At 43.5% G+C, this 23963-nt stretch overlaps 1 protein-coding gene across 2 annotated transcripts in view; it reads right to left on the bottom strand.

Moving 5' to 3' along the window:
* Gnal (G protein subunit alpha L) overlaps window positions 1-23963 on the bottom strand; it is a 147866-nt gene that overhangs the window by 7043 nt on the left and 116860 nt on the right. For both annotated transcript variants that reach the window (XM_042683658.1, XM_042683659.1), the window contains exons 6-10: window positions 11668-11722; window positions 9724-9797; window positions 6878-6936; window positions 6368-6488; window positions 3125-3255 (exon numbers count right to left, since the gene is read on the bottom strand). In XM_042683658.1, the coding sequence (XP_042539592.1) occupies window positions 3125-3255; window positions 6368-6488; window positions 6878-6936; window positions 9724-9797; window positions 11668-11722 (440 nt within the window). The remainder of the gene's footprint in view (window positions 1-3124; window positions 3256-6367; window positions 6489-6877; window positions 6937-9723; window positions 9798-11667; window positions 11723-23963) is intronic.

Here is a 23963-nt window from a genome sequence, read left to right as displayed (position 1 = left end):
CTTCAGCTCAAGGCTAGCGCTCTACTACTTGAGCCATAGCACTACTTCCAGCCTTTTCAGTTTATATGGTGCTGAGGAATCAAACCCAGGGCCTCGTGCATGCGAGGCAAGCACTCTACCACTGAGCCACCTTCCTAGCCTGATTCTACCCTCATAAATGGAATTATTGTCTTGTAGTAGAGACATCTTCCATGTGCCCTCATGAATGGAATTGTTGTCTTGTAGTAGAGACATCTTCCATGTGAGACAGATAAAAGCAGACACCAAGAATGCTGGTACTGCTGGGCGCTGGAGGCTCACACCTGTAATCCTAGCTATTCAGGAGGTTGAGGACTGTGGTTCAAAGCCAGCTTGGGCAAGAAAGTCTGTGAAACATTTATCTCCAATTCATCACTAGAAAACTGGAAGTGGAGCTGTGGCTCAACTTGGTAGAGCACTAGCCTTGAGTGAAAGAGCTCAGGGATAGTGTCTAGGCCCTGAGTTCAAAAACAAAACAAGTAAAAAAGAAAAGAAAAAAAAAAAAAGAATGCGGGCACCTTCCTCTTAGACTTCTTAGCCTCTATAACTGAAAGTAAAATTTGTGTACAAATTACCCAGTCTAATGTATTCTGTTATAGCTACATACATGGACTAAGATAGCCTAGGGGCAGGTAACTTCTGCTCAAGGAGAATGTAAGCCACTTATTGAATGTTGACCAAATGGAGCTTTGTGGCTGTCAGCTTCCTGGTCTCCTGTGATCATCATGAGGCTGTGATTTTTCTGATGTCCATCTTTTGTCAGCCTCTCTCTTAGGAATAGTCTTTTTCCACACAGGCCTTTGACGTAGGAGAAAGTCAATAGCAGCAGACCACTCTGGCTGTCAGCCCAAGTTTTTTGCTGGGATTTTGGAGGTTGGGGGCTTGCAATGTTTTCTGTTTCCAGAGACCTGAATGAGAACTGGGCATTCACTGGCTTTCTTGAGGAATAACTTACTCATGCTAAACTAAACAATTGGATGAGGTTTGACAAATGACTTGTGAAATGATCACCTATGATCAAAATCATGATATACCCAACATTTCTGAAGGTGTCCCCGGGCCCTTCTGCAGCGCCGCCTCCACAGTCTCCTATTCAACTGCAGGCAACACTGGCATGTCCTCTGCTGCTCTGGATCCATGTGCATTTTCTAGATGTGAGGCGAATACACCCATGTGACCCATGGCCTTGCACCCCTTCATTCTACCATCACTGTAAGTTCTGTCTGTGTTTGCTTGCTAAGTCAGAACTGAGAACTATGGAATTGGATGGTCAAGGCTACCCCCAGGTACCAACCATGCCAGGGAGAGGTGGGTGCACAGAGTGATAGCACACGTGGTACCCATGTGGGCATTAGCCACTGGGCCTTGCCAGGTGGTCAGCAACTTGGGTCCCTTCAGCTACTCTTTGATCTTCCCTGGCTTGGCAGCTCAGCCTCGAAGCTGCTGGGGATAAGCGTAAGTGGGGTATGCTTATGCTTCAGAACGATAGCAGTGACACAAGTTCAGAGAATGTTTTAGAAAGGTGAGTAACCAGGTAGAAAGCTGCAGCAATCACTGAGATGAGGGTCAGGCCCAAGGCTGTGAGAGTAATAAAGGCAGATGCTGGGGAAGGGGATGTCTGTGGTGGTGCCACAGAACTCAGCTTCTGCCTGGCAATGAGGTGGGGTGGGGGTGGGAGGCGGTTCTAGGGAGAGGGAAAGGTTCAGCCTGCTGGCAAGACAATGGTACCAGTCTCAGCTCTGTGACAAAAGCCACTGTGCTGTGACAGCTTCCTGAGTCTGGGATTCAATCTTGACTCGGCCAGAGTCTCAGCACATGTTATTACCCAGAACTCCAGGTAGGAGCTGAGCTCAGACAGGGCCTGCACAAAGTATGTGCCCACCGGGACTGGTGATGACATGGGCTGCTGGCATTTTATGACAGAGCGGATCTATGAGCTGGGTGCTGGTGGCTCACACCCGTAATCCTAGCTCCTTAGGAGGCTGAGATATGAGGACTGAGGTTCAAAGCAAGTGTTGTCAGGAAAGTCCATGAGACTCTTATCTCCTATAAACTAACCCCCCCCCCCAACCCCCACAAAAGCCAAATAGCCAAAAGTGGAGCTCTGGCTCAAGTGGTAGAGTGCTAGCCTTGAGCAAAAAAGCCCAGGGCCAGCACCCAAGCCCCAGGACTAACATAAAAAAAGAAAGAAAGAAAAGAGAAGAGAAAAGAGAAGAGTGTCTGTGACAACAAAGCCAGAACTGGATCACAGGCCCCTTCCTAGTGGCTACTCCTTCTCACAAGGAATCATGTGCTACTAGGATTTTGTGGAAAGAATCAGCTTGGCTCAGGATTGACTTGGAATTTACTTACAGAGACCCACCATGATGGAGAAGAGAAACTTGAACATAAGGAGCAAGAAAGCAGGAAAGTTCATGATACTCCAATTAACCAGCAATAAAAAAAAAAGAAAGAAAAAAGAAAATGGAGCTCTGGCTCAAGTGGTAGAGTGCTGGCCTGAGTGGAACAGCTAAGGGATAGTGCCCAGGATCTAAGTTCAAGCCCCAGGACCAGCACACAACAAACACAAAAAACACTAGCACGTTAAGAATAATGCGTAAGTTTCCCTCAGACTGTGTGTATGAATAAGGTGTACAGGAAACATATACTTATGTTTGTGTTTAGACTTGGTTCCCATCCTCCAGATAACTCACTCCAAAATTAAAAATCTGTCCCCATTTTTTTTGGGGGGTCTGGTCGTGGGGCCTGAACTCTGGGCCTGGGCGCTGTCCCTCAGTTCTTCAGCTCAAGGCTAGCGCTCTACCACTTTGGCCACAGCACCACTTCCGGCTTTTTTTGTTTTGCTTATGTGGTGCTGAGGAATCGAACCCAGGGCTCATACACGCAAGGCAAGAGCTCTACCACTGAGCCACCTTCCCAGCCCCCTGTCCCCATTAAGGGACACAAATCTGCCCCAAATCCTTGCAGATGGAGTCACAGAAGAGAGTACTGACCTAAATTTGTGGAATTTCTCAGACTCATCAGACATGTTTGAATAACAGTATCAGGACTACTGAGAACCAACAATCTATTCCTCAATTGTGAGACCTGTTTTTTAAAATCTTACCATCTTCAGGAACAGTGTAATTTGCATACTCCGGGAAATAGTCTTCAATTTTTGACTTCCCTGCCAAGACTTTTTCTGCCAGCATATCCTGTTTGTTCAAGAACAAGATGATAGATATGGTCCGTAACCACCTAGAAAGGAAAAAATGGACACATAGATTTCACTTACATTAGTATACACTGTGTTGGAAAAGTATCTCTAACACTAAGATCATTTGGTTAAAAGGGAACAATTGGCCTAGTTCAGGGGTATACAGAGCTTGTGGAGTGCTAGGCCTGAGTTTGATCCCTAGGTCCACCTAAGGGAGGGGGAAGGTGGAGTAAGGGGAACACTGGAATAATTTGGAAACATACAGGAATCAAAATTGCTCAATATTCTTAATTACAAGCAGTCCTTTAACAGATTTCCCTTTAAAAAAACTTTTCTATAACTGTATTATTTGCTGTGTGTGTATGTGTGTGTGTGTGTGCATGTGCTGGTAGTGGAGGTTGAACTCAGGGCCTCATGCTCTCATTTGGCTTTTTTTGCTCTACTAACTGAACTATAGCTCCACTTGTGACTTTTTGCTAATTGGAGATTAGAGTCTGCTGTATTTTCCTGCCCAGGCTGGCTTCAAACTGCAATCCTAAAATTTCAGTCTTCAGAGTAGCTGGGATTACAGGTGTGAATTATCAGCTCTCAGTTTGTTAAATATTTCCTTCCTTCCTTCCTTCTTTCCTTTTCTGCCAGGGTTTGAACTCCAGGTCTTGTGATTTTCTACCACTTGAACCATACCTCCAGCACTGCCTTTTGCTGATTGTTTTGGAGATGGAGTCAAGTAACCTTTTGCTGGTTAATTGGAGTTAAGGGTCTCTTGGATTTGTCTGCCTGGTGTGGCTTTGAACCACAATCCTCAGATTTCAGATTCCTGAGCCATTGGTGCCCAGATTGTTTTTTTGATATGATTGTCTTATTGTGTTGTCCAGGCTTTCTTTGAATAACCATCTTCCCAATCTCAGCCTCCCAAGGAGCTAAGACTTATAGGTATGAGCCACCATGCCCAGCTTAAAATAGAATGTAAATATAGTATAAATTATAATGTAAAATGACTTTTCCATAATCTTAACTTATAGAAAAATACATAAAAATCAAATGTAATTACAGAGACAATTATGATTATAGCTTTTATGTTTCTATGTCTAAGGTTTTTATTTTTATTTTTTGGTTTTTACAAATATTTATAAAAGTAAAAAAATAAGATCTTTTTTTGAGTGGTGTTTGCATGTACATATACATGTGTGTGTGTGGTACTGAGGATCAAATCTAGGGCCTTGTTTATGCCAGGCAAGTGCTCTACCACTGAGTTACAACTGTCCCTATATGACTAAGTGCATATGCATATGTGTGTATGTGAGTGCATGTATGTACTAATTTATAATGTTTTCAAACCATTCTTCCAGAGTCCAGGTGTTTCCTGACCTTCTTTCTCACTCCCTCTTTTTATTGTTATTATTAAGGAGTTGTACAGAGAGGTCATAATTCAGTAAGTCAGGTTATGAGTACAGTACTTCTTGGGCAAGGTTACATTTTCCTTTGCTATTCCCCATTCTCCCTCCTGTCCCTATCCATAAGTTACATAGTTCATTTTTTACATAGTGTATATTGAATATAATGACTGCATTTTCTCACCCCTCTTCCCTCAATTCCTGTGCTCCTACTAACTGTCTTCATACCCTAACATTTGTAGTTCAATACTTGGTAGAGAAGTGCTTTCCTAGTAATGCAGACCTTTTGCAAGGTCAGTTTCTATTTTCTATCTTCCTTGCTGTATTTCTTCCTAAACCATTCAGAAGAGACTCTGGTTTAAGCTATATAAGTCTGCATTGGTCTGGCCATTCCTTTCTGACAACCACTTCTGACACTTGGCTATACTAAATGGTGTCACATAGACAATGTCAGACATGTGGCTTTTGGATGAGAAGAATCTTAAAGACCACCTAGCTCTGATTGAATGTTCTAAACTGGATTCTAAAATTTTGAAAGTAAATAAGCTGGGTCTGATAGTACAGACTCACAATCCCAGTGACTCAGAAGGCCGAGGCAGGAAGACTGTAGTTATCCAGCTTGGATAACACATGAGATAATGGTGTCAAAAAAAGGAGCTGGGAACCTTAGCTCTCAAGAAGCTAAGATCTGAGAACTGAAGTTCAAAGGCAGCTAAGGCAAACAAATCTAAGAGACTCTTATTCCAATTTAACAGCAAAAAGTTGGATGTGGAGGTATGGCTCAAATGGTAGAGTGCCAGCCTTGAGCATTAAAGCAAGAATTTGAGGTACTAAGTTCAAGCCCCAGCAATGGTAGTGAAAAACAAAAACAACAACAAAAAACCCCCCAACATACCACTCCAGTTTTTAACTCCAGATATAATCTCAGGCTTTTATAATAGATTTACATTTTCTTGACAAAGCATAGAACTTCCTTAAAAGAAAATCCTCATTTGAAGTATGCCTGTACTTGAAACAGTTTAGTATTATCAGTTACTAGAGTATATTACTTGAAACTTTTTTTTTTTGAGACAAGAGGTCCTACTGGCCATGAGCTTGCGATCCTCTTCCCTCAGCTTTGAGCGTGTTAGGATTACTCAAAAAATATTTTAAAATAAAAAGCAGATCTTCAATGTTCTGAGTTTAATTAATTAATTAACTTTTGCCAGTACTGAGGCCTGAATCCAAGACCTTGTGCTCTTGCTTTAATTTTTCTGCTTACAGCTGGTGCTCTATCACTTGAGCTTTGACTCCATTCCTGTTTTATTTTATGTTTTTACTAGGTTTTGAACTCAGAGTTTTGCACCTGTTAAGCAGGTATGCTTCCACTTGAGCCGCACACCCTCCCATCCCTCTGATTTTTTTTTTTTTTGAGAGTCTTAGGGCTTGAACTCAGAGCCTGGGCTCTGTCCCTGAGCATTTAAAAAAATATAATTCTATTATTATTGTTAAGGTATTACACAGAGTGTCCCTGAGCTTTTATGCTCAAGGCTAGTGCTCTACCACAGTTCCTCTTCTGCTTACAACAGAAGATGGTTCTTTGGAGATAGGAGTCTCACAGACCTTTTTGAATTGGGCTAGTTTTGAGAAACAGTCCTCAGATCTCAGCTTCCTGAGTAGCTAGGATTTCATAGGTGACCCAATGGCACCAGCTGAATATATTTTTAATAAAAGAAGACCTGTGATCCAGTGGTGAGTCTGAATTTATTGTTTTTATAACCTGTTGTTCCAGATGCTTTCAAAAAGGTCCAGCGATTCTCTCAGTCTGTTGGTGTTGTTGTCTTCCCGGATAACCATGTTGTAGCTACTGCAGGCGGCCACATAAATGATCGCGGTGACATCTTGTGGGCAGGAAGGGGAGAAAGAAGGAAGCACTGTAGTTGGACAATGGTAGTCACTGTGGGGTTAGGGTCAAGGACAAACTCAATAGCTATTCAGATCCAGGACTTTGTCACTTCACTCAGTGATATAAGAATGACTTGACCACAGCTGTGAATAACTGGCTGCTGCTCCACACATCTTTGGTGTACCCCAAAGATGAATGTAAGTTTGGGATGCTTAAGTGCTTTACTTATGAGAGCCCCATTTAAGGAAAGAGCACCTCGTCCATCAAATGCTACATTTCTCAAACTAGTTATACTAGAGAGCATCTGACTCAAAAGCAGTTAGATCTAGAGCAGTGGTGAGTCAAGAGCCCAGTGCCCCGGCGCCTTGAGAGTGTGACAATCACCATTGAAGCACTGAATCCACTTTCTTCTCTCATCCCTCTGGCCACCAACATCGAACATGCTGTGGAAGAACAACAGGAAGAGCACTGGTTATTTAGGAAAGCAAAGGGACTATTTTTTTTTTTTTTGGTGCCAGTCCTGGGGCTTGAACTCAGGGCCTAGGTATTGTCCCTGAGATTTTGTGCTCAAGGCTGGCACTCTATCACTTGAGCCATAGATCCACTTTTAGCTGTGTATTTGGGTTGTCTTTGAACCTTGCTGTTTAGATATTAGCCTCCTAACAGCTAGGATGACAGGTGTGAGCCAACGATGCCCAGAAGGGCACCATGTTTTACTTTTCTCCTCTGCTATCAGTATGTTCAGCAGCACATCATGCCAGCTGGGTACCATCAGTCCTGTGTGATTTCAGCCTCCCGGTAAGGCACTTCAAGTTCTCTCCTCTTATCTACAGCATGGCTGTAGGGGCCTAAGATCAGGCAGAGGGGAGGTGGCTCAGTATTTCAGTGACACATACTAGTTGCTTAATAAATGCAGAGGTTTCTAGTTTACATGTCTTACTCAGACATCTAAACCTCTCCTAGTACACGTCAAGTCTACTGCAAGGGCTGTTCTGGTGACTTGTCTCAGCTCTTAGGCCACTCTCTTCTGGATAGTGAGAGAATCTCCTTTCTCATCTTGCTACATCCACAGCCCCTCTGTTAGCAGATCACTAAATGCTCTCCTCAGAGATCTGCAGTGTGATGAGCTACACTGACAACTCATTCTCGACCACTGCCCAGCCCCAAGCTGTGTGCCTACCCCAGTTTTCTCTGCCATACCTTGCAGTTCACCAGGCCTGGCCCATCTACTGGCCTGTCTGTGCAGTACACTCCTTTACACGAGCCATGCTTCCCTGTAGGAGATTCTTTTTCTACCTGCCCCAATTCCAACTTTCCCAGGAGGCTGTAGCTCTGAGACCTCTCTTCCCTAAACTTGAAAAGACAACCACATAGCCATGCCAAGGACCGCAGATTATAATCTGCATGCTTAACCTTAGCACATGCAGGGCATGCCCAGTTCTGGAGAAGTTCATTTCGAAACAAAAGCTCCTTCTTGTCAGGCACCCGTGGTTCATACCTGTAATCCTAGCCACTCAGCAGATTGAGATTTGAGGATCAGGAAGGTGTTTGAGTTTTATCTCCAATTGATCACCAAAAAGTCAGAAGTGGAGCTATGGCTCAAGTGGTAGAGGGCCAGCCTTGAGTGAAAAACTTAAGGGACAGCACTCAGAACCTGAGTTCAGCCCCAGTACCAATATGTGTGTGTGCACGCACACATGCACAAAGAGCCATTATCATCATCAACAATAGTAAATCTCAAATGTTATTTCTGTGCAAAACTTCACTGTGAATGATCCCCTATTCCACATCATGCCAGCTTGGTGGCGCACTGTGCAGGTCTCATGACAAATATGAACCTAGCACAGTTTTATCCAGGCCATCCATCCTGATAGTAGCATTATTCTGGGCTCTAGGGAGACCCAGATATAGTGCACATCACCTGTGTACCGAGAGACTGCTGGACCACACAGAACACAGAGCTCCAGATCTAAGGGATCCCTCCATCTATTTGTCAAGTCAAACATACATCAGACATGCTGAGAGTAACTTGGAAAAGGACAAGGCGGGGTGGCATCAGGTCTGGGGGTGCACAGTAGATGATGGAGAAATTCCAGGAGTCACTGTGGGCTTGGATTTGAAAGGCACTTTGACAAATCTGTAGGGTTTGCTTGGCTTTCACAGCATTTGGGACTCAGAGAAAAGGAACAGCAAAAGCACTGTGGCAGAAGAGCCTGGTGAAATCTGAACATAGACATAGTCTAACCTGGTAAGGCAGGTAGCAGGAAGAGGGGAGAAGCCTGGGTTACCTGGTAAAGGCTATTTTTTTTGTAAATAAAGGATCAGCAATAGCCCTTGCGTCCTTTTCTGAACAGATAACAGGATACTAGGTATATGGTGCTTCAAGAAGCTTCATTTTGTGACAGTGAGGAAGACTGGAGATGGGTTAAGGCAGAAGAGGGAGAAGAGCCAGCCCCTGCTGTTTTGGTCAGGGTGGAAAGTCAGTGGGACTGGAGTCTTAGTCTTAGTGCTGTAAGGAATGAAAGATTTTGTGGAGAGAGAATTGACTTTTTGTCACAGGGAGAAAACTAAAGAAAATAAGCTCATTGAGTGGCTGTGTGTGGACAGCCTGAGGATCCTACTGGTGACAAGTTGTTATTTGCCTGGCACTGGTGGCTTGTGCCTGTAATCTTAGCTCCTCAGGACGCTGAGATCTGAGGATCAAGATTTGAAGCCAGCCTAGGCAGAAAAGGCTGTGAGACTTGTCTCCAATTAACACGGGAAAAAAAAAAGAAAGCTAGACATGGCTGTAAGGTTCAACTGGTAGTGTCAGCCTTGAGGGAAGCAAGAGAGGCTCCTAGTTCAATCCTTAGTACTGGGATGCGCGCGCGCGCACGCGCACACACACACACACACACACACACACACACACACACACACACACACACGTTGCTATTTTCATCTCTCAAACTCCTGACTTAATAATAAGGGCCAAGGGCAGATCAGGTAGGGGAAAAGAATTTTCCTTTTAGGCTTTAGCCTTTCCTTTAGCAAGTGGTAACAAGAACATTGAACCCTTGCTGGAATCAAAACCCTTCAGCAGAAAGAGTCGGGCTTCCCATTCCTTGGCTGGCCTTTCTCCACCCCAGCTCCTAGAGCTTCCCATTCCAGAGCCCACCCTGCACTCCCAGCTGGGTCTGGAATTTCTGCCAGCATCCCTGTCACAGCCGTGCTATTATCTATATACTCACTGGAAGTTCACTTTATCCACCTGGAATCGTGTCTCAAAAATTCCTGATGTCAGCACTCTGCATCTAAGGAGGTCCTGGAAGCAAGAAGACAAAAGCAAGCAGAGCCTTGGAGTAACTACAGTAACTGAAATTTCATAGGACACTTATAAAGAACAAAATAAAGCAGTAACAACGAAAACCTCCGACAATAAAACTGCTTTATTCTCCAAGAATGCCTCTTTACAACTAATGGCACAAGTTAGTCCTTAAAGAATGATTTAACTGCTAGACACGGGTGGCTCACATCTGTAATCCTAGCTACTCAGGTAGTTGAGATCCAAGGATCCAGTTTCAAAGCATCCTGGGCAGGAAAGTCCATGGGACTCTTATTTCCAATTAACCATCAAAAAGCCACAAATGAGGTGTGGTTCAAGTGACAGAATGCCAGTCTTGAGCAAAAAAGCTAAGAACTGTGCTAAGGCCCTGAGTTCAATTCCAAGTCTCTCTCTCTCTCTCTCCCTTTCCCTCTCTCTCTCTCTCACACACACACACACACACATTTTTATTTCCCTTCTGACTTTTGAAAAGTGACTCACACACACATGCATCTCCCATCTTGCTGGCTTCTGTGCACCTGACAACCAAACCCTAGTGCTTAGTGCTCTGAGGAAAGCATTTCTGCCTACTCTGGAGGCCACAGTTTGAGTGAAGCATTTATAACTCATGGATCCTCTGGCTGGATGTGATTTGATTTCAGATTTGCTCTCTTCCTTGCATTAGTTCTATTATCTCAGATCAAAGTGTCATGGCCCTGAGAGAAGAAGGACTAGAAAGCCATATATGTTTACCAAGTTGACATTGCTGATATCCTGTGAAGATATCAGGCTTGTTTTCTTACCACCAGATCTTTTATGTTGATGTTACCACAATAATTCTAGAAGTTGAGAGGTCTTACCATTTCAGCAGAATGAGAAGTGTTTAGAATAGCCTGGACAGGTTATGAAGAATATGAAGCCCAGACACTGTCAAATTACTTTGGAGGGGAGGAAGAGAATGGTAGACCAAGAACACATGGCCTCCAGGGGAGGTAAATGCTAAGGGAATTTGGAGGGTTGCTTTGAATGGAGACCCTATTTTCCTTGAGGTTCACTAGCTCTAGAAAGCACACAGGGCTCCTGAATTGAGCTCCCAAGGGCTTTCCAGTCTCTAAAGATAGCTGAAGGTTGGAGGGGAATGGAAAGTCCCTTAGTGCTTTTTGAAATGTACACATGGTTTCCTTTTCAATCCCAGGGAGACACTCTGGCCACTCTGGCACACCCTGGAGAATGTTCTGTGGTATGAGACCCAGCCCTAGGGCTCTAAGCAGAACAGACCCAGTGTACAAGGCAGGTGGGGCCCAGTTTAAGAGGGGCTGGGGCCTGGCTTTGCTGCTGATGGCCCAGGAAGCCCAGTCACCTGATGCTTTTCTGCACTGGCATGTTAGAGCTCTACTAGGTTCTAGAGCACCAAATTGGGACACAAGGCTCAGGATTTGGTGTCACATGTAAGGGCAGCCCCACGAGGTGCAAGCAGTAGTATTTAGGGGAATGTTTTCCTTCACTCTGTGTGTGTGTGCGTGTGTGTGTATGTGTATGTGTGTGTGTATGTGTACAGGTACTAGAGCTTGAACTCAGAGTCTGGACGCTGTCTTTTAATTTTTTTGCTCAAGGCTGGTACACTACCACTTCAGCTACCACTCCACTTCCAGCCTTTTGGTGGTTAATTTAACATAAGAATGCCATGAACTCTCCTGCTCAGGTTGGCTTCGATCCTTAATCCTCGATCCTCAGAGCTCGGTCTCCTGAGTAGCTAGAATTTTACAGGTGTGAGCCACCAGATGATCATCTATTTCCGATAATCCCTGAGTGGTGATGGAAATCAGTCTGAGAAGCTTAAAAATGGTAGTGGTGAGTGTGAATCACGTACCTGGTCTGTGGGTGTGTAATCCACCAGGCTGACACTGTCGATTCTCTCCAGGAAGCTGCAAAGAAAGGCAGATATGTTCAGAACCATCTCTGCCCACCCTCTCCTGGGGTTGAGTTATAACAACAGGAGTGCAGCGAGGACAGGGCACAGGCCAGGAGCCAGGGGCAGCTTCTGTCCTCCCTCCGGAGTGTGGACCTGTGCAGAGAACACAGCATTCTGACAGAAGGCGAAACCTGCATTTGGTTTGGCTTTTTATGTTCATTTCTGTCTTCTTCCTTCCTGTGTGTCCTGTAAGGTTGAGGGTGGCAGATACTTGGAAACAAGGAGGGACGTGGAGCCTTACTTTAAGGCCAAACTGTAGAAGATTTTGCAATATAAGTTAAAAAAGAAGTTAGGCCCCAATGGCTCAAGCTTGTAATCCTAGCTACTTGGGAAGCAGAGATCAGGGGATTGCAGTTAAGAGGTGAGGGCAAGCATATAGTTCCTTTAGAGCCATCTCAGTCAATGGCTCCGTGAAGTTGCCCAGACCTGTTATTCCAGATACAAAGGAAACACAATGGCTGGACACACTGGTGTGAGCCTGTCATTCCCAGCAACGCAGGGAAGCACAAGTAGGAGGATCACAGCCTAGGCTGGCCTGGGCAAAAAGTCTAGAAAATAACCAATGCAGGCCAGGTACTGATGGCTCATACCTGTATTCCTAACTGCTCAAGAGGCTGAGATCTGAGGATCATGGATCAAAGCAAGCCGTGGCAGAAAAGTTTGTGAGATTCTTCGATGAATCACCAAAAAAAGCTGGTAGAATGCTAGCCTTGAGAGAAAAAGCTAAAGGACAGTGCTTAAGTTTTGAGTTTAAGCCCTTGTACTGGCACAAGAGAAATAAAGAAGAAAGAAAAATAATTGGTGCAAAAGAGGGGCTCTGGGGTGTGGCTCAAGTGGTAGAGCTCCTACCCTGCAAGTGCCAGGCCTTGAATTCAAAGTGTACTGTTGCCAAAAGGAAGAAGGATGAAGAGGAGGAGAAAGAGGAGGAAGGGGAGGAGGAGGAGCAAGTGGCAGCAGTGAAAGTGGAAGAGGAGGAGAAAGAAGAAGAGGATGATGATGAGGAGGAGGTAGTATTAGAGGAGGAGAAGGAGGTAGTATCGGTGGTAGTGGTGGAGGTGGTGGAGGAGGAGGGGGAGGAGGAGGAGCAGCCGGGTACTGGTGGCTCATGCCTTGAATCCTAGCTACTCAGGAGGCTGAGATCTGAGGATCATGGTTCAAAGCCAGCCTGAGCAGGAAAGTCTGTGAGACTGATCTCCTATAAACTACCAGAAAACTGGAAGTGATGCTGTGGCTCAAGTGGTAGAGCACTAGCCTTGAGCAGAAGAGAGCTGAGGGACAGCGCCCAGGCCCAGAGTTCAAGCCCCACGACTCACAACAACAACAACAAAAAAGAAGATGAGAAAGAAGGAAGGAAATAGAACAGAAAAAAGGAAGAACCAGATAGGTATTTATTTAAATTTATATTATTATTATTATGATTGTTATTATTTTGGTGATGGTACTGGGGCTTGAACTCAGGGCCTTGCACAAATTTTCCTTTAATTGTGTGTGACTATAAAAGTTTACGAATGTGAGCTTGTGTAGCGGTATGTGTGCATATTTGTGAATGTGTGTTTGTGTGTATGCTTGTGGCTGTGTGAGGATGTGTGTGCTAATGACTGAAATTTTGTGTCAGGGATTGTGCCAGGTGACCTGACATGGCCCTTGCGTCAAATCCTTGTCATGTAGGGTCACAGGCTGCCTCTGCCTCCTCCTCACAGAGGTGGACACCTGTCCCAAGCATCACCTGGCCATCTCCGTGGGCATCTCTGGGTGGCCTGTCTCTGCTGGTTCACAGAGCACTTACTGAAGAGTTCAGGGACTGGTTGACAGAACCCATCTCTGAAGGAAGAATAGGGGCTTCTGGAGAGAGAGCAAGGAACCAGGGCAGGTCTGAGCAACCCCTGCTCTGTGGCTAGGCCAGGTGGGCACTAAAGTATTGAAAGGGAAGTCTCTGGCCCAGAGAGATGCAGGTAAATAGGTGAGTGCCGATGACCTTTCTGTCAATCCTGGGCAGTCAGAACTGTCCCTTGGTATTTGTGGTAAGGTGACAGCATGTTCTCTAAGTCATGTGCACTTGGGCATTTTGTCTTGTGAAACTGCCTTTGCTTGTCACCTTTTAGAGCCCTGGGTAGATGTGTAAGAGGTCAGCTGCAAGTCCTGTTCCCTCTTTTACAGAAACAAACAGGTCATTTTTATGAACCAACACTTGGCTAAAGAAACAGAACAACCACTTAGTTTCCCTTGCCATCTCAACTCATCTCCCTTCCTTTCCCTTCCCTTCCCTCCTCTCCTCTTCTCTTCTCCTTTCCTCTTTCCTCTGTCTCTGTCTGTCTGTCTCTGTGCCCGCTGGTCCTGGGGCTTGAACTAAGGCCAGTGCTCTACCACAGCTCCACCTCTAGATTTTTGGTAGGTAACTGGGAGATAAGATTCTCATAGAACTGTGATCCTCAGATCTCAGCTTCCTGAGTAGCTAGGATTTCAGGCATGAGCCACCAGTGCCTGGCTCAGCAACTTCCCTCTGAGAAGCTAGTGACAGTCCCTGTTGGTACTGCAGTGACATTTTGGCAGCATCTACCCACGCACCCCTAGGTGCAGCTCAGTTGCAATTAGGGAGCCCTAGCTGTAGATGAGAAATGAGCAGAATGTACAAAGGAGAAGGACCGGATCTACCAGTATTAGGAGTGGCCTGCCAGAGGGACAGAAATGGTAGGGACAACTGGACCTTGCTGGTCAGGAATGGGAATAAGGTATGTCAGCTGGAAGAACAAAGGAGGCTTTGAACCACCATTCTTAGATTTCAGCCTCCTGAGCAGCTAGGATTACAGATGTGGGCTACTAGCATCTGGCTTATTCCAAGTTCTTGATCCTTGAAAAAGAATAGAGCAAAGAGACTTTGGAGTCTATGATAAAGTGAGAAAAATGTCATCCCTAGAGAGGACAGAGACTAGATTGTATTCCAGACAATCGTATTCCTCCCACATGCCTCTTGTGCCTTGATCATTTGATTCAGACATGTTCTGTCCTCCTGACCTGGCAGAGTGATGAGCATGTGACTCTGAAAGGAAGCAGCTCCAACCAGAAGGGCTGGAAGGAGCTTGAGATGAAATCAAAGTTTGTGGCTTTAGAGTTTAGGAAGTAACCAATTTAAACTGGGATGAGCATAGAGTAGCTAGAGATAGGTGGGTGAATTTGTTCACAGGATAATAACTATGTAAGTAGGAAGAATGAAATATGGTAACAAAAAGTACATCTAAGGTTCCTGAAAGATGTAATTAAACACTGCCTTCCAGAGGAAGTAGTGGGAGGGAGGTGGGAACCTTTCTGATGCTATTAATGATGCATGGCTCAGACATGCTAAGGACAAAGGCAAAGGTGAAGTAGCAAAGGTGTTAGCCTCCCCCCACCCAATTCCTTATGGGTATTCTAGGTCCTCCTAGAATTATTACATAGAGATGAATTTTAAAAGGATCTTCCAGGTCATACTCAGAACTTGAGCACATAAAATACATTTTGAGGGGTTATAACACTGTCTCCTTAATTATGCTGCCACATACTATTTAGAAAAATTAAGCAAGCTTGGTGCCAGTAACTCCCGCTTATAAGACTAGCTACTCAGGAGGCTGAGATTTGAGAACTGCAGTTTGAAGAGAGCCTGGTGAGACAAATCCAACAATTAACCACCAAAAAGCTTGAAGTGGAGGTATGGGTCAAATAGCAGAGTGTCAGCCTTGAGTGAAAAAGCTAAGAGAAAGTGCTCAAGCTCTGAGTTCAAACCCCAGCACCTGCAAAAAAAAAAAAAAAATAAAAACAAACAAAATGCAACCAACAACCAACCCAACAAAATACAAAACAGAAAAAGTAAGCAAATCTTAAGAATATCTCTGGCAAACTATTCAGCTCCAATATTGTATTCAGAGTTATAAAACTCTAGCAAATTGCAACTGTTAAAAACCCTCTATAGAAAAGTAGTTGAAGGGCCATCTTGTTTCAACTTTTTCATTATTTCCTGCTACAACTGAAGATACATGTTTGCAGAAATGTTTTTATTCTCATCCCTGTTTGATACAGCAAAAAACTCCACAAAAAACAAGAACAAAAGAAAAAGCACAGACAACCATTTCCTCTCCCAATAGCTACCAATCACTGATCATGTTTCCTCTGTTGTTTGCTTTCACCCTAGAATAGCTTGAAACTTGTTCTTTTGAGTTCTCTATAGCTCAGTTATGGTCAGGGAGATGGCCGCTGTATGATGCAAGGGCAATCATGAAAAATGAAAACTAGTCTGTGAAATACTGTTCTAATTACAGCACTGAAATTGAGAAAAACCCAATTAAATGTCTTTACCATATATTTTAAATAACTTCTTCCTTTTCTTTTGAACTCAGGGCCTCACAGTTGGTAGTTAGGTACTGAACCCCACTTGTGTGTGTGGCAGTATTAGGGCTTGAACTCAAGGCCTTGCCTTCTTGCTTAGCTATTTTGATGGTTATTTTTAACTTGAGCCACAGCTCCATTTCCAGCTTTTTGCTGGTTAATTGGAAGTAAGAGTCTCATGGGTTTGTTTTCCAGAGATGGCTTTGAATCTTAATCCTCAAATTTTAGCTTTCTAAATAGCTAAGATTACAGGTATGAGCCACCAGAGTCTGGTTTAAGTGATTTGAGAAAAAAATAGACCAATTGAAATTTTATCAAGGCAAATAAGTTTTCTATTGCATGTTCCTGAGATTTTTTTTTTTTTTTGGTCGGTCGTGGGGCTTAAACTCTGGGTCTGAGTGCTGACCCTCAGCTCTTCAGCTCAAGGCTAGTGCTCTACCACTTGAGCCACAGTGCCACTTCTGGTTTTCTGGTGGCTAATTGGTGATCAGAGTCTCACCGACTTTCCTGCCTGGGCTGACTATGAACCTCGATCCTCACATCTCAGCCTCCTGAGTAGCTAGGATTACAAGTGTGAGCCACTAGTGCCTGGCTGAAATTTAATTCTTGATACTTGTAAGATACAAAATATTGATGTAGGGAAGTGCCAGTAGTTCTGATCACAGCCAGGGGTGGAAGCCATGCTTCTTAAAAGGTTCTCACAACCAGCAGCACATGCTTTGATTTTACACACCAGATCACTGGGCATCAGAAGGAGGTCCCAGGGGGGCTGATCAGTGGTGACAGCAGACCAGTATGGGGTATGTTCTGGCTTTCCTTGCAGCCTTCCCTGCTCTATTCTGTTTTCTGCTCAGATATCTGTACCTGGACCACAGTTCAGGACAATTCTTGCAGTTCTGAACCCTGTGCAATCTGTCGAGTCTGCACCAATCTTCATGTTCACCCTGTGTTATTCCTACTCTTCATTTGAGATGAGATTAAACCCTACCTGCTACAAGACACCAGTTCTAACTGCCATGGACACCCAGGAATGCCTTCCTCCTGGTATTTACTGTATCACTATCTGATTAACACCGAGCACTGCCTTTCACTGTGATCTCTCTCCTTCAAAGCTAAGGTTAAAAAGTACATAAAGTACATCAACCATACCATTCTTTTCTCTTTTTTTTATAGTCAACTTGGAAATTTACACAAATACACATGCATGGCAGACTGGCAATCATAAAGATGCCAACAACAAACAGACCTCTACTAAGAACAGAGTATTAAGACAATGATAGAGAACTTTATACTAGCATGCTAAATTTAACTTTTTTCCCCCACAGTGGACTAGGAAGGGAACATCCACAGGAGCCTCCTTAGCTCTGCCTTTGTTTCCCTAGGCCTAAAATTTTATTTCCATTTTCTCCTCAGGTTTCTGTGTCCCAGTTTTCTGATGCACTCAACACCCTTTATTAATGGAGATTTCTCGTACACCCTGGTTGTATTCAACCATCCCTACTGGAGATTTCTTGTGTAGTCCTGTTGTATTCAATCCCCCTTACTGGAGGTTTCTTGTACAACTAGAACCTGGAGATGTCTTGTCTTGCAAGATGCATGCCCAGTCTCCCAAGGCCTGTGCACCCAACCCCCTTATTGGAGGTTTGTTGTGCTCAACACCCCCTACTGGAGATTACTTGCACAACTGGAACTTGGAGATGTCTTGCAAACTTAGATGCCCAATCTCCCCAACACCAAGGAATACTTTACTAGTCAATGGTTTTGGTGTTTTTTGCCTTCGGTTATGCAAGAAATTGCTTGTTGCTGAAGTACTTGCTGGGAACCCCCTTTCCCTGTGTTGTTGAGAGAATTCAGGCCTGGGATGGATTCCACTCCATATAGCACTGGTTGCCGAATACCCAGGGCTTCTGCAACAAGGCAGAGGAGCACATTTCCTTAGGGCTAAGGGCTCCCAGTACTTCTCTTGGATGGAAAGATACTGGATGGTTACCCTAAAATCATTATAAATATGCTCTCCAAGATCCACTGTGACTCCAGTGGAGTCACTATGATAAACATGAAAATAAAGAATTGCCTCCACAAAGCAAAATTTGTAGAAGGGTGTGCTATCAGCCAAAAATCTGACATCATTCTTTTTGAGATTAGACTTTGGCAAGTTGCCCTGGTCAGCCATCTTCCTAAGTAGATGGGAGTACAGGTATGCAACACTATGCCTGGTCTGTGCTACTTTTAGGTGTTCATTTCAATTTTTTTTTTTTTGTCCGGTCGTGGGGCCTGAACTCTGGGCCTGAGCACTGTCCCTCAGCTCTTCAGCTCAAGGCTAGCGCTCTACCACTTGAGTCACAGCGCCACTTCTGGCTTTTTTCTTTTTTTGCTTATGTGGTGCTGAGGAATCGAACCCAGGGCCTCAAGCATGCAAGGAAAGCGCTTTACCACTGAGCCACCTTCCCAGCCCCCATTTCAATTTTTTTAACCTGCATGTGTCAATGGCTTATAAGGGCAGAGCTGTGTGTGTGCTCGCAGGCGCAGGTGCTGATACTAGGACTTGAACTCAAGGCCTCTCATCCTCCCTTAGCTTTTTCTTTTCTTTCTTACTAATTTTTAAAAGTTGTTATTATAAAGGTGATGTACAGAGGGGTTACCATTGAGGTAAGGAGTATGTTTCTTTTTGGATAATGTCACCCCTCTCTTCACTTTTTCACTCCAGGCTAATGCTCTACTACTTGAGCCACAGTTTCACTTCCAGCTTTTTGCTGATCAACTGGAGATAAGGGTCTCATGGACTTTTCTATCCAGGCAGACTTCAAACTGCTATCCTCTCATCTCAGCTTCCTGAGTACATAGGATTACAGGTGTGAACCACCAACACCTCACACAGAAACAGTTTTTAAATCTCTAGAAAGTATTTCTACCATTAGGAAAGCAACTCCATTTGTAATAGCCCCACAAAAAATAAAATACCTAGGAATTAACTTAACTAAAGAAGTGAAGGACCTCTATGATGAAAACTTTAAAATCTTGAAAAAGGAAATCAACACAGAACTTAAAAAATGGCAAAACCTCCCATGCTCCTGGATTGGAAAGATTAACATCGTGAAAATGGCAATACTTCCCAAGCCTATCTACAAATTCAACGCAATACCTATCAAAATTCCACCCTCATTCTTCAAGGAAATAGAAGAGGCAATCCAAAAATTCATATGGAACAATAAAAGACCCCGAATAGCAAAAACGCTCCTCAACGGAAAGAACACTGCTGGAGGAATATCAATACCAAATTTCAAACTCTACTATAAAGCCATAGTAATCAAAACAGCTTGGTATTGGCATAAGAACAGACCTCAGGACCAATGGAATAGAATTGAAAACCCAGAAATGAACCTACAGACCTATAGCCATCTAATCTTCAATAAGGGAGCTAAAACAATAGAATGGAAGAAAGACAGCCTCTTCAGTAAATGGTGCTGGCAAAATTGGTTAACTACATGTAGAAAACTAAAGCTAGATCCTTATATATCACCCTGCACCAGAATCAACTCCAAATGGATCAAAGACCTTGAACTCAAAGCAGACACTCTGAAAACATTACAGGATGGAATACGAGAAACCCTAGGTCTCCTTGGCTCAGGCTGAAATTTTCTGAATAGAGACCCGGAAACACAACAAATCAAAGAAAGGTTGGACAAATGGGATTGCATAAGGTTGCAGAGCTTCTGCAGGGCAAAGGACATAGCTAGCAAGATCAATAGAAAGCCCACGGATTGGGAGAAGATCTTTACTAGCCATACAATGGACAAGGGTCTCATATCTAAAATATACTTGGAACTCAAATAATTAAACCACCCAACAACAAATCCTCAAAGAAACAACTGCCCAATAAATAAGTGGGCGAAAGACTTAAAGAGAAGCTTCTCTGAAGAAGAAAGAAGGATGGCCAATAGACACATGAAGAAATGTTCAACATCCCTAGCCATAAAAGAAATGCAAATCAAAACAACATTGAGATATCACCTCACTCCAGTTAGAACAGCAAAAATCAAGAACTCTAACAACAACAGATGCTGGAGGGGATGTGGACAGAAAGGAACCTTACTTCATTGTTGGTGGGAATGTAAACTTGTTCAACCACTTTGGAAAGCAGTATAGAGGTTCCTCAAAAGACTTCACATAGAACTCCCCTATGACCCAGCAATCCCACTTTTGGGCATTTACCCTAATGTTTACAAAAAAGACCACACTAAAGCTACCAGCACAACTATGTTTATTGCAGCATTATTTACCATAGCTAAGATATGGAACCAACCCAGATGCCCCTCAGTAGATGAATGGATCAAGAAAATGTGGTATATATACACAATGGAATTCTATGCCTCCATCAGAAAGAATGACATTGCCCCATTTGTTAGGAAATGGAAAGGCTTGGAAAAAATTATATTAAGTGAAGTAAGCCAGGCCCAAAGAAACATAGGTCCCATGGTTTCCCTTATTTGCAATATCTAGTATAGGTATGAGTCAAGCGGAAAAGGTCAGATAATGTGATGTTAGGAAAACGAACCCTTAAATATGTATTTTAATGTTTTTGTTTCTTTCATGCATGTGTTTCTAACGCATTTATAAGATTATTTCTTGGTTGCTTTGTATGTCCCTCCCCCACAGTGTAACCCCCGCTTTCACTATATTTGATGTCAGTATAACATGTGGAGGAGATGGGGACAAACAAGTCGTTTAAGGATTCAGGTGGACCTGTTGCAACAATGAGAAGTACAAAATGTCATGTCAAAACCAGCTTTACAATGTCGGTGTGGGGGGGGGGAGGGGGGTATGATTGGGTGGGGGGGAGGGGGGAGGCTGGGAAGGGAGGTGAAGGGTAAACAAAGGAGGAGGCTGCAATGCTTGGTAAGAAATGTATGCATTATCCTGCCCATGTAATTGTAACCCCTCTGTACAGTATGTTCTCAAATAAAATAAAATTAAAAAAAAAAACAAAAAACAAAAAAAAAAACTATTACAAAGTTCACTTTTGTGAAAGAAAAATGAGATATTCCATATTTTCCTCAAACCTTGAAATAAAAATCTAATTATATCATTAAAAAAAAAAAAGAAAGAAAGAAAGCATTTCTACCCAATGCCTGATAAATTTTGGCCTAGTTGTTGTGTTTTACTTGTCTTGAACCAACACCAAGAACTTGTTTGGCTTCACATTTGGGTAACAGACATTATACAGACCCCAAAGAACAGTGACTGGTATTTATAACACGGCTCTGGCCCAGGCCTGCTGCTCTGGCGTTACCTGTGTCTGTAATCACCAGATAGCATTCAGTCCAGGAGCCCACTGTGCAAGTACCACACCAGGCCCAGGAATCCAGACAGAAAGACTCTGCATGGTCCTATAGAAAAATGAACTTGAGGGAACCAGGCAGGCAGTTTGCTAACATTAAACAGTTGATTTAAAACAACAGTATTGGGGCTTGAAATCAGGGCCTTTCATTCTTGCTCAGCTATTTCACTCAAAGCTGGTGCTCTGGGCTGGGAAGGTGGCTCAGTGGTAGAGTGGTTGCCTTGCATGCATGAGGCCCTGGGTTTGATTCCTCAGCACCACATAAGCAGAAAAAGCTGGAAGTGGTGCTAGGGCTCATGTGGCAGAGCTCAAGCCTTGAGCTGAATAGGTGAGGGACAGTGCCCAGGCCCAGAGTTCAGGCCCTACCAAAAAAAAAAAAAAAGGTGGTGCTCTACAACTTGAGCCACAGCTCCATTTCTGGCTTTTTTGCTGTCTAATTGGAGAGGAGTCTCATGGATTTGCCTTACTTTTTGGATTTTGGCTTCAGATACATCCTCTACAGGGTGTTGTGTGTACTGCAGACAAGTTCCTTCTTTTAGTGATTAGCTGGCTGCCCAATTGCTATGTCATTTACAGCGCTAATCTTAGGTGGTCTTTTTGAAATTAAACACAACAGAAAAGGACAGCTCTAGTTAGAGCTGTCCAACCTGGGTCCCTGCTAAAAGTGGAGAGTTGTTTGTGTATCAGTCTACTTTATTTTTCACCATTACTTTTAAACCTAGCTTAGAAATTATGCTTTATTATTTTTGAGATAAATGTAGGCTAGGTTGGCCTAGGATTCCTGATTTTCCTGCCTCATCTTCCCAAGTGCTTGCATGTAAGCAACATACCTGTCAGAGCTGTAGAGACCAGGGCTGGTAGAGTGCCTGAGTTCAAACCCCAGTAACAACAAAAAGAAACAAAGACCAAAAGCAGGACTAGTAGTAGCATGGAAGATTCACTACTTCTCTGGCTCACTAGAACTGGGTTCTTTTGTAACTTTTATCTGTCTTTAGTTTGGGTAAGTTTTTTTCCTCATACAAGAACCGGTTGTTAAAAAGAAACAATCATAGTTATGGAACCGACCCAGGTGCCCCTCAGGAGATGAATGGATCAAGAAAATGTGGTATATATACACAATGGAATTCTATGCCTCTATCAGAAAGAATGACATTGCCCCATTTGTTAGGAAATGGAAAGACTTGAAAAAAATTATATTAAGTGAAGTGAGCCAGGCCCAAAGAAACATAGGTCCTATGGTTTGGTTTCCCTTATTTGCAATAACTAGTATATGTCTGAGACAAGCAGAAAAGGTCAGATAAGTTGATGTTAGGTGAAATGAACCCCAAGGTAAGTATTCAAATGTTTTTTCTTTCTTGTAATTGTTTCTAACATATTTATAAGATGATTTCTTTGTTGCTTTGTATGTCCCTCCCCCATGATATAATCCCTGCTTTCATTATATTTGATGTTGGTATAATTTGTGGAGGGGAAGGGCAAAAACAAACCATTTTAATAGGGATACAGGTGGACCCATTGCAACAATGAGATTACAAGTCGTTATGTGGAAAAACAAACTTTACAACTTTGGGGGGGAGGAGGGGGAAGATGGGAAGGGGAAACAAAGAAGGCAACAATGCTTGATAAGAAATGTACTCATCTTGCCCACGTAATTGTTACTCCTTTGTACGGCATTTTCACAATAAAAAAAAAAAGAATCATAGTAAAGACAGAAGACTTTTAGAAACATGGAAGAAAATGCCATGGGAATGAAGAATGTAAATGGCAAGAAGGAGAACAAGTATAAAGAATACCATGTTCTCGAAACCAAATCACCTGGAATTCTCCTTTCACACTTCTTTATGTGTCTGTGTGTCTGTGCTGGGGCTGGGCTGTTTCTTAACTTTTTTCATTCAAGGCTGGTGTTCTACCACTTGAACCACAGCTCCACTTCTAGCTTTTGGTGGTTCATAGGAGATAAGAATTTCACACCTGGGCTGGGAAGGTGGCTCAGTGGTAGAGCACTTGCCTTGCATGCCTGAGGCCCTGGGTTCAATTCCTTAGCACCACATAAGCAAAAAAAAAAAAAAAAAAAAAGAAAGAAAAGAAAAGAAAAAAAGAAAAAGGCCAGAAGTGGCGCTGTGGCTCAAGTGTTAGAGCACTAGCCTTGAGCTGAAGAGCTGGGGGCAGCACCAAGGCCAATAGTTCAGGCCCCACGACTGGATCCAAACAAAGCAAAACAAAACAACAAAAAAAGAATTTCACACCTTTTCCTGCCCTGGATGGCTTCAAGTTGGGTCCTCAGATCCTAGCCTCCTAAGTAGCTAGGATGTACAGATATGAGCCACTGGTGCCAGGCTTCTAAGTACTTTTTAATCTCACCCCCCCTCCTTTTTTTTGAGGTGGCAGTAGTGGTTTTAGAGGTGCAACTCAGGGCGTGCTCTACCAGTAAGCACGCCTCCAATCCTTAAATATCTAATTAATAACATGCAGTTTAAAAATTAGCTAGCAAATTTCTGTG

Source organism: Dipodomys spectabilis, unplaced genomic scaffold (genome assembly GCF_019054845.1).
Source record: "Dipodomys spectabilis isolate Male_0828 unplaced genomic scaffold, ASM1905484v1 ptg000083l, whole genome shotgun sequence".
Taxonomy (NCBI): Eukaryota; Metazoa; Chordata; class Mammalia; order Rodentia; family Heteromyidae; genus Dipodomys; species Dipodomys spectabilis.
Note: the sequence above shows the minus strand (reverse complement) of the source record. Positions and strands in the feature narration are given on the sequence as shown.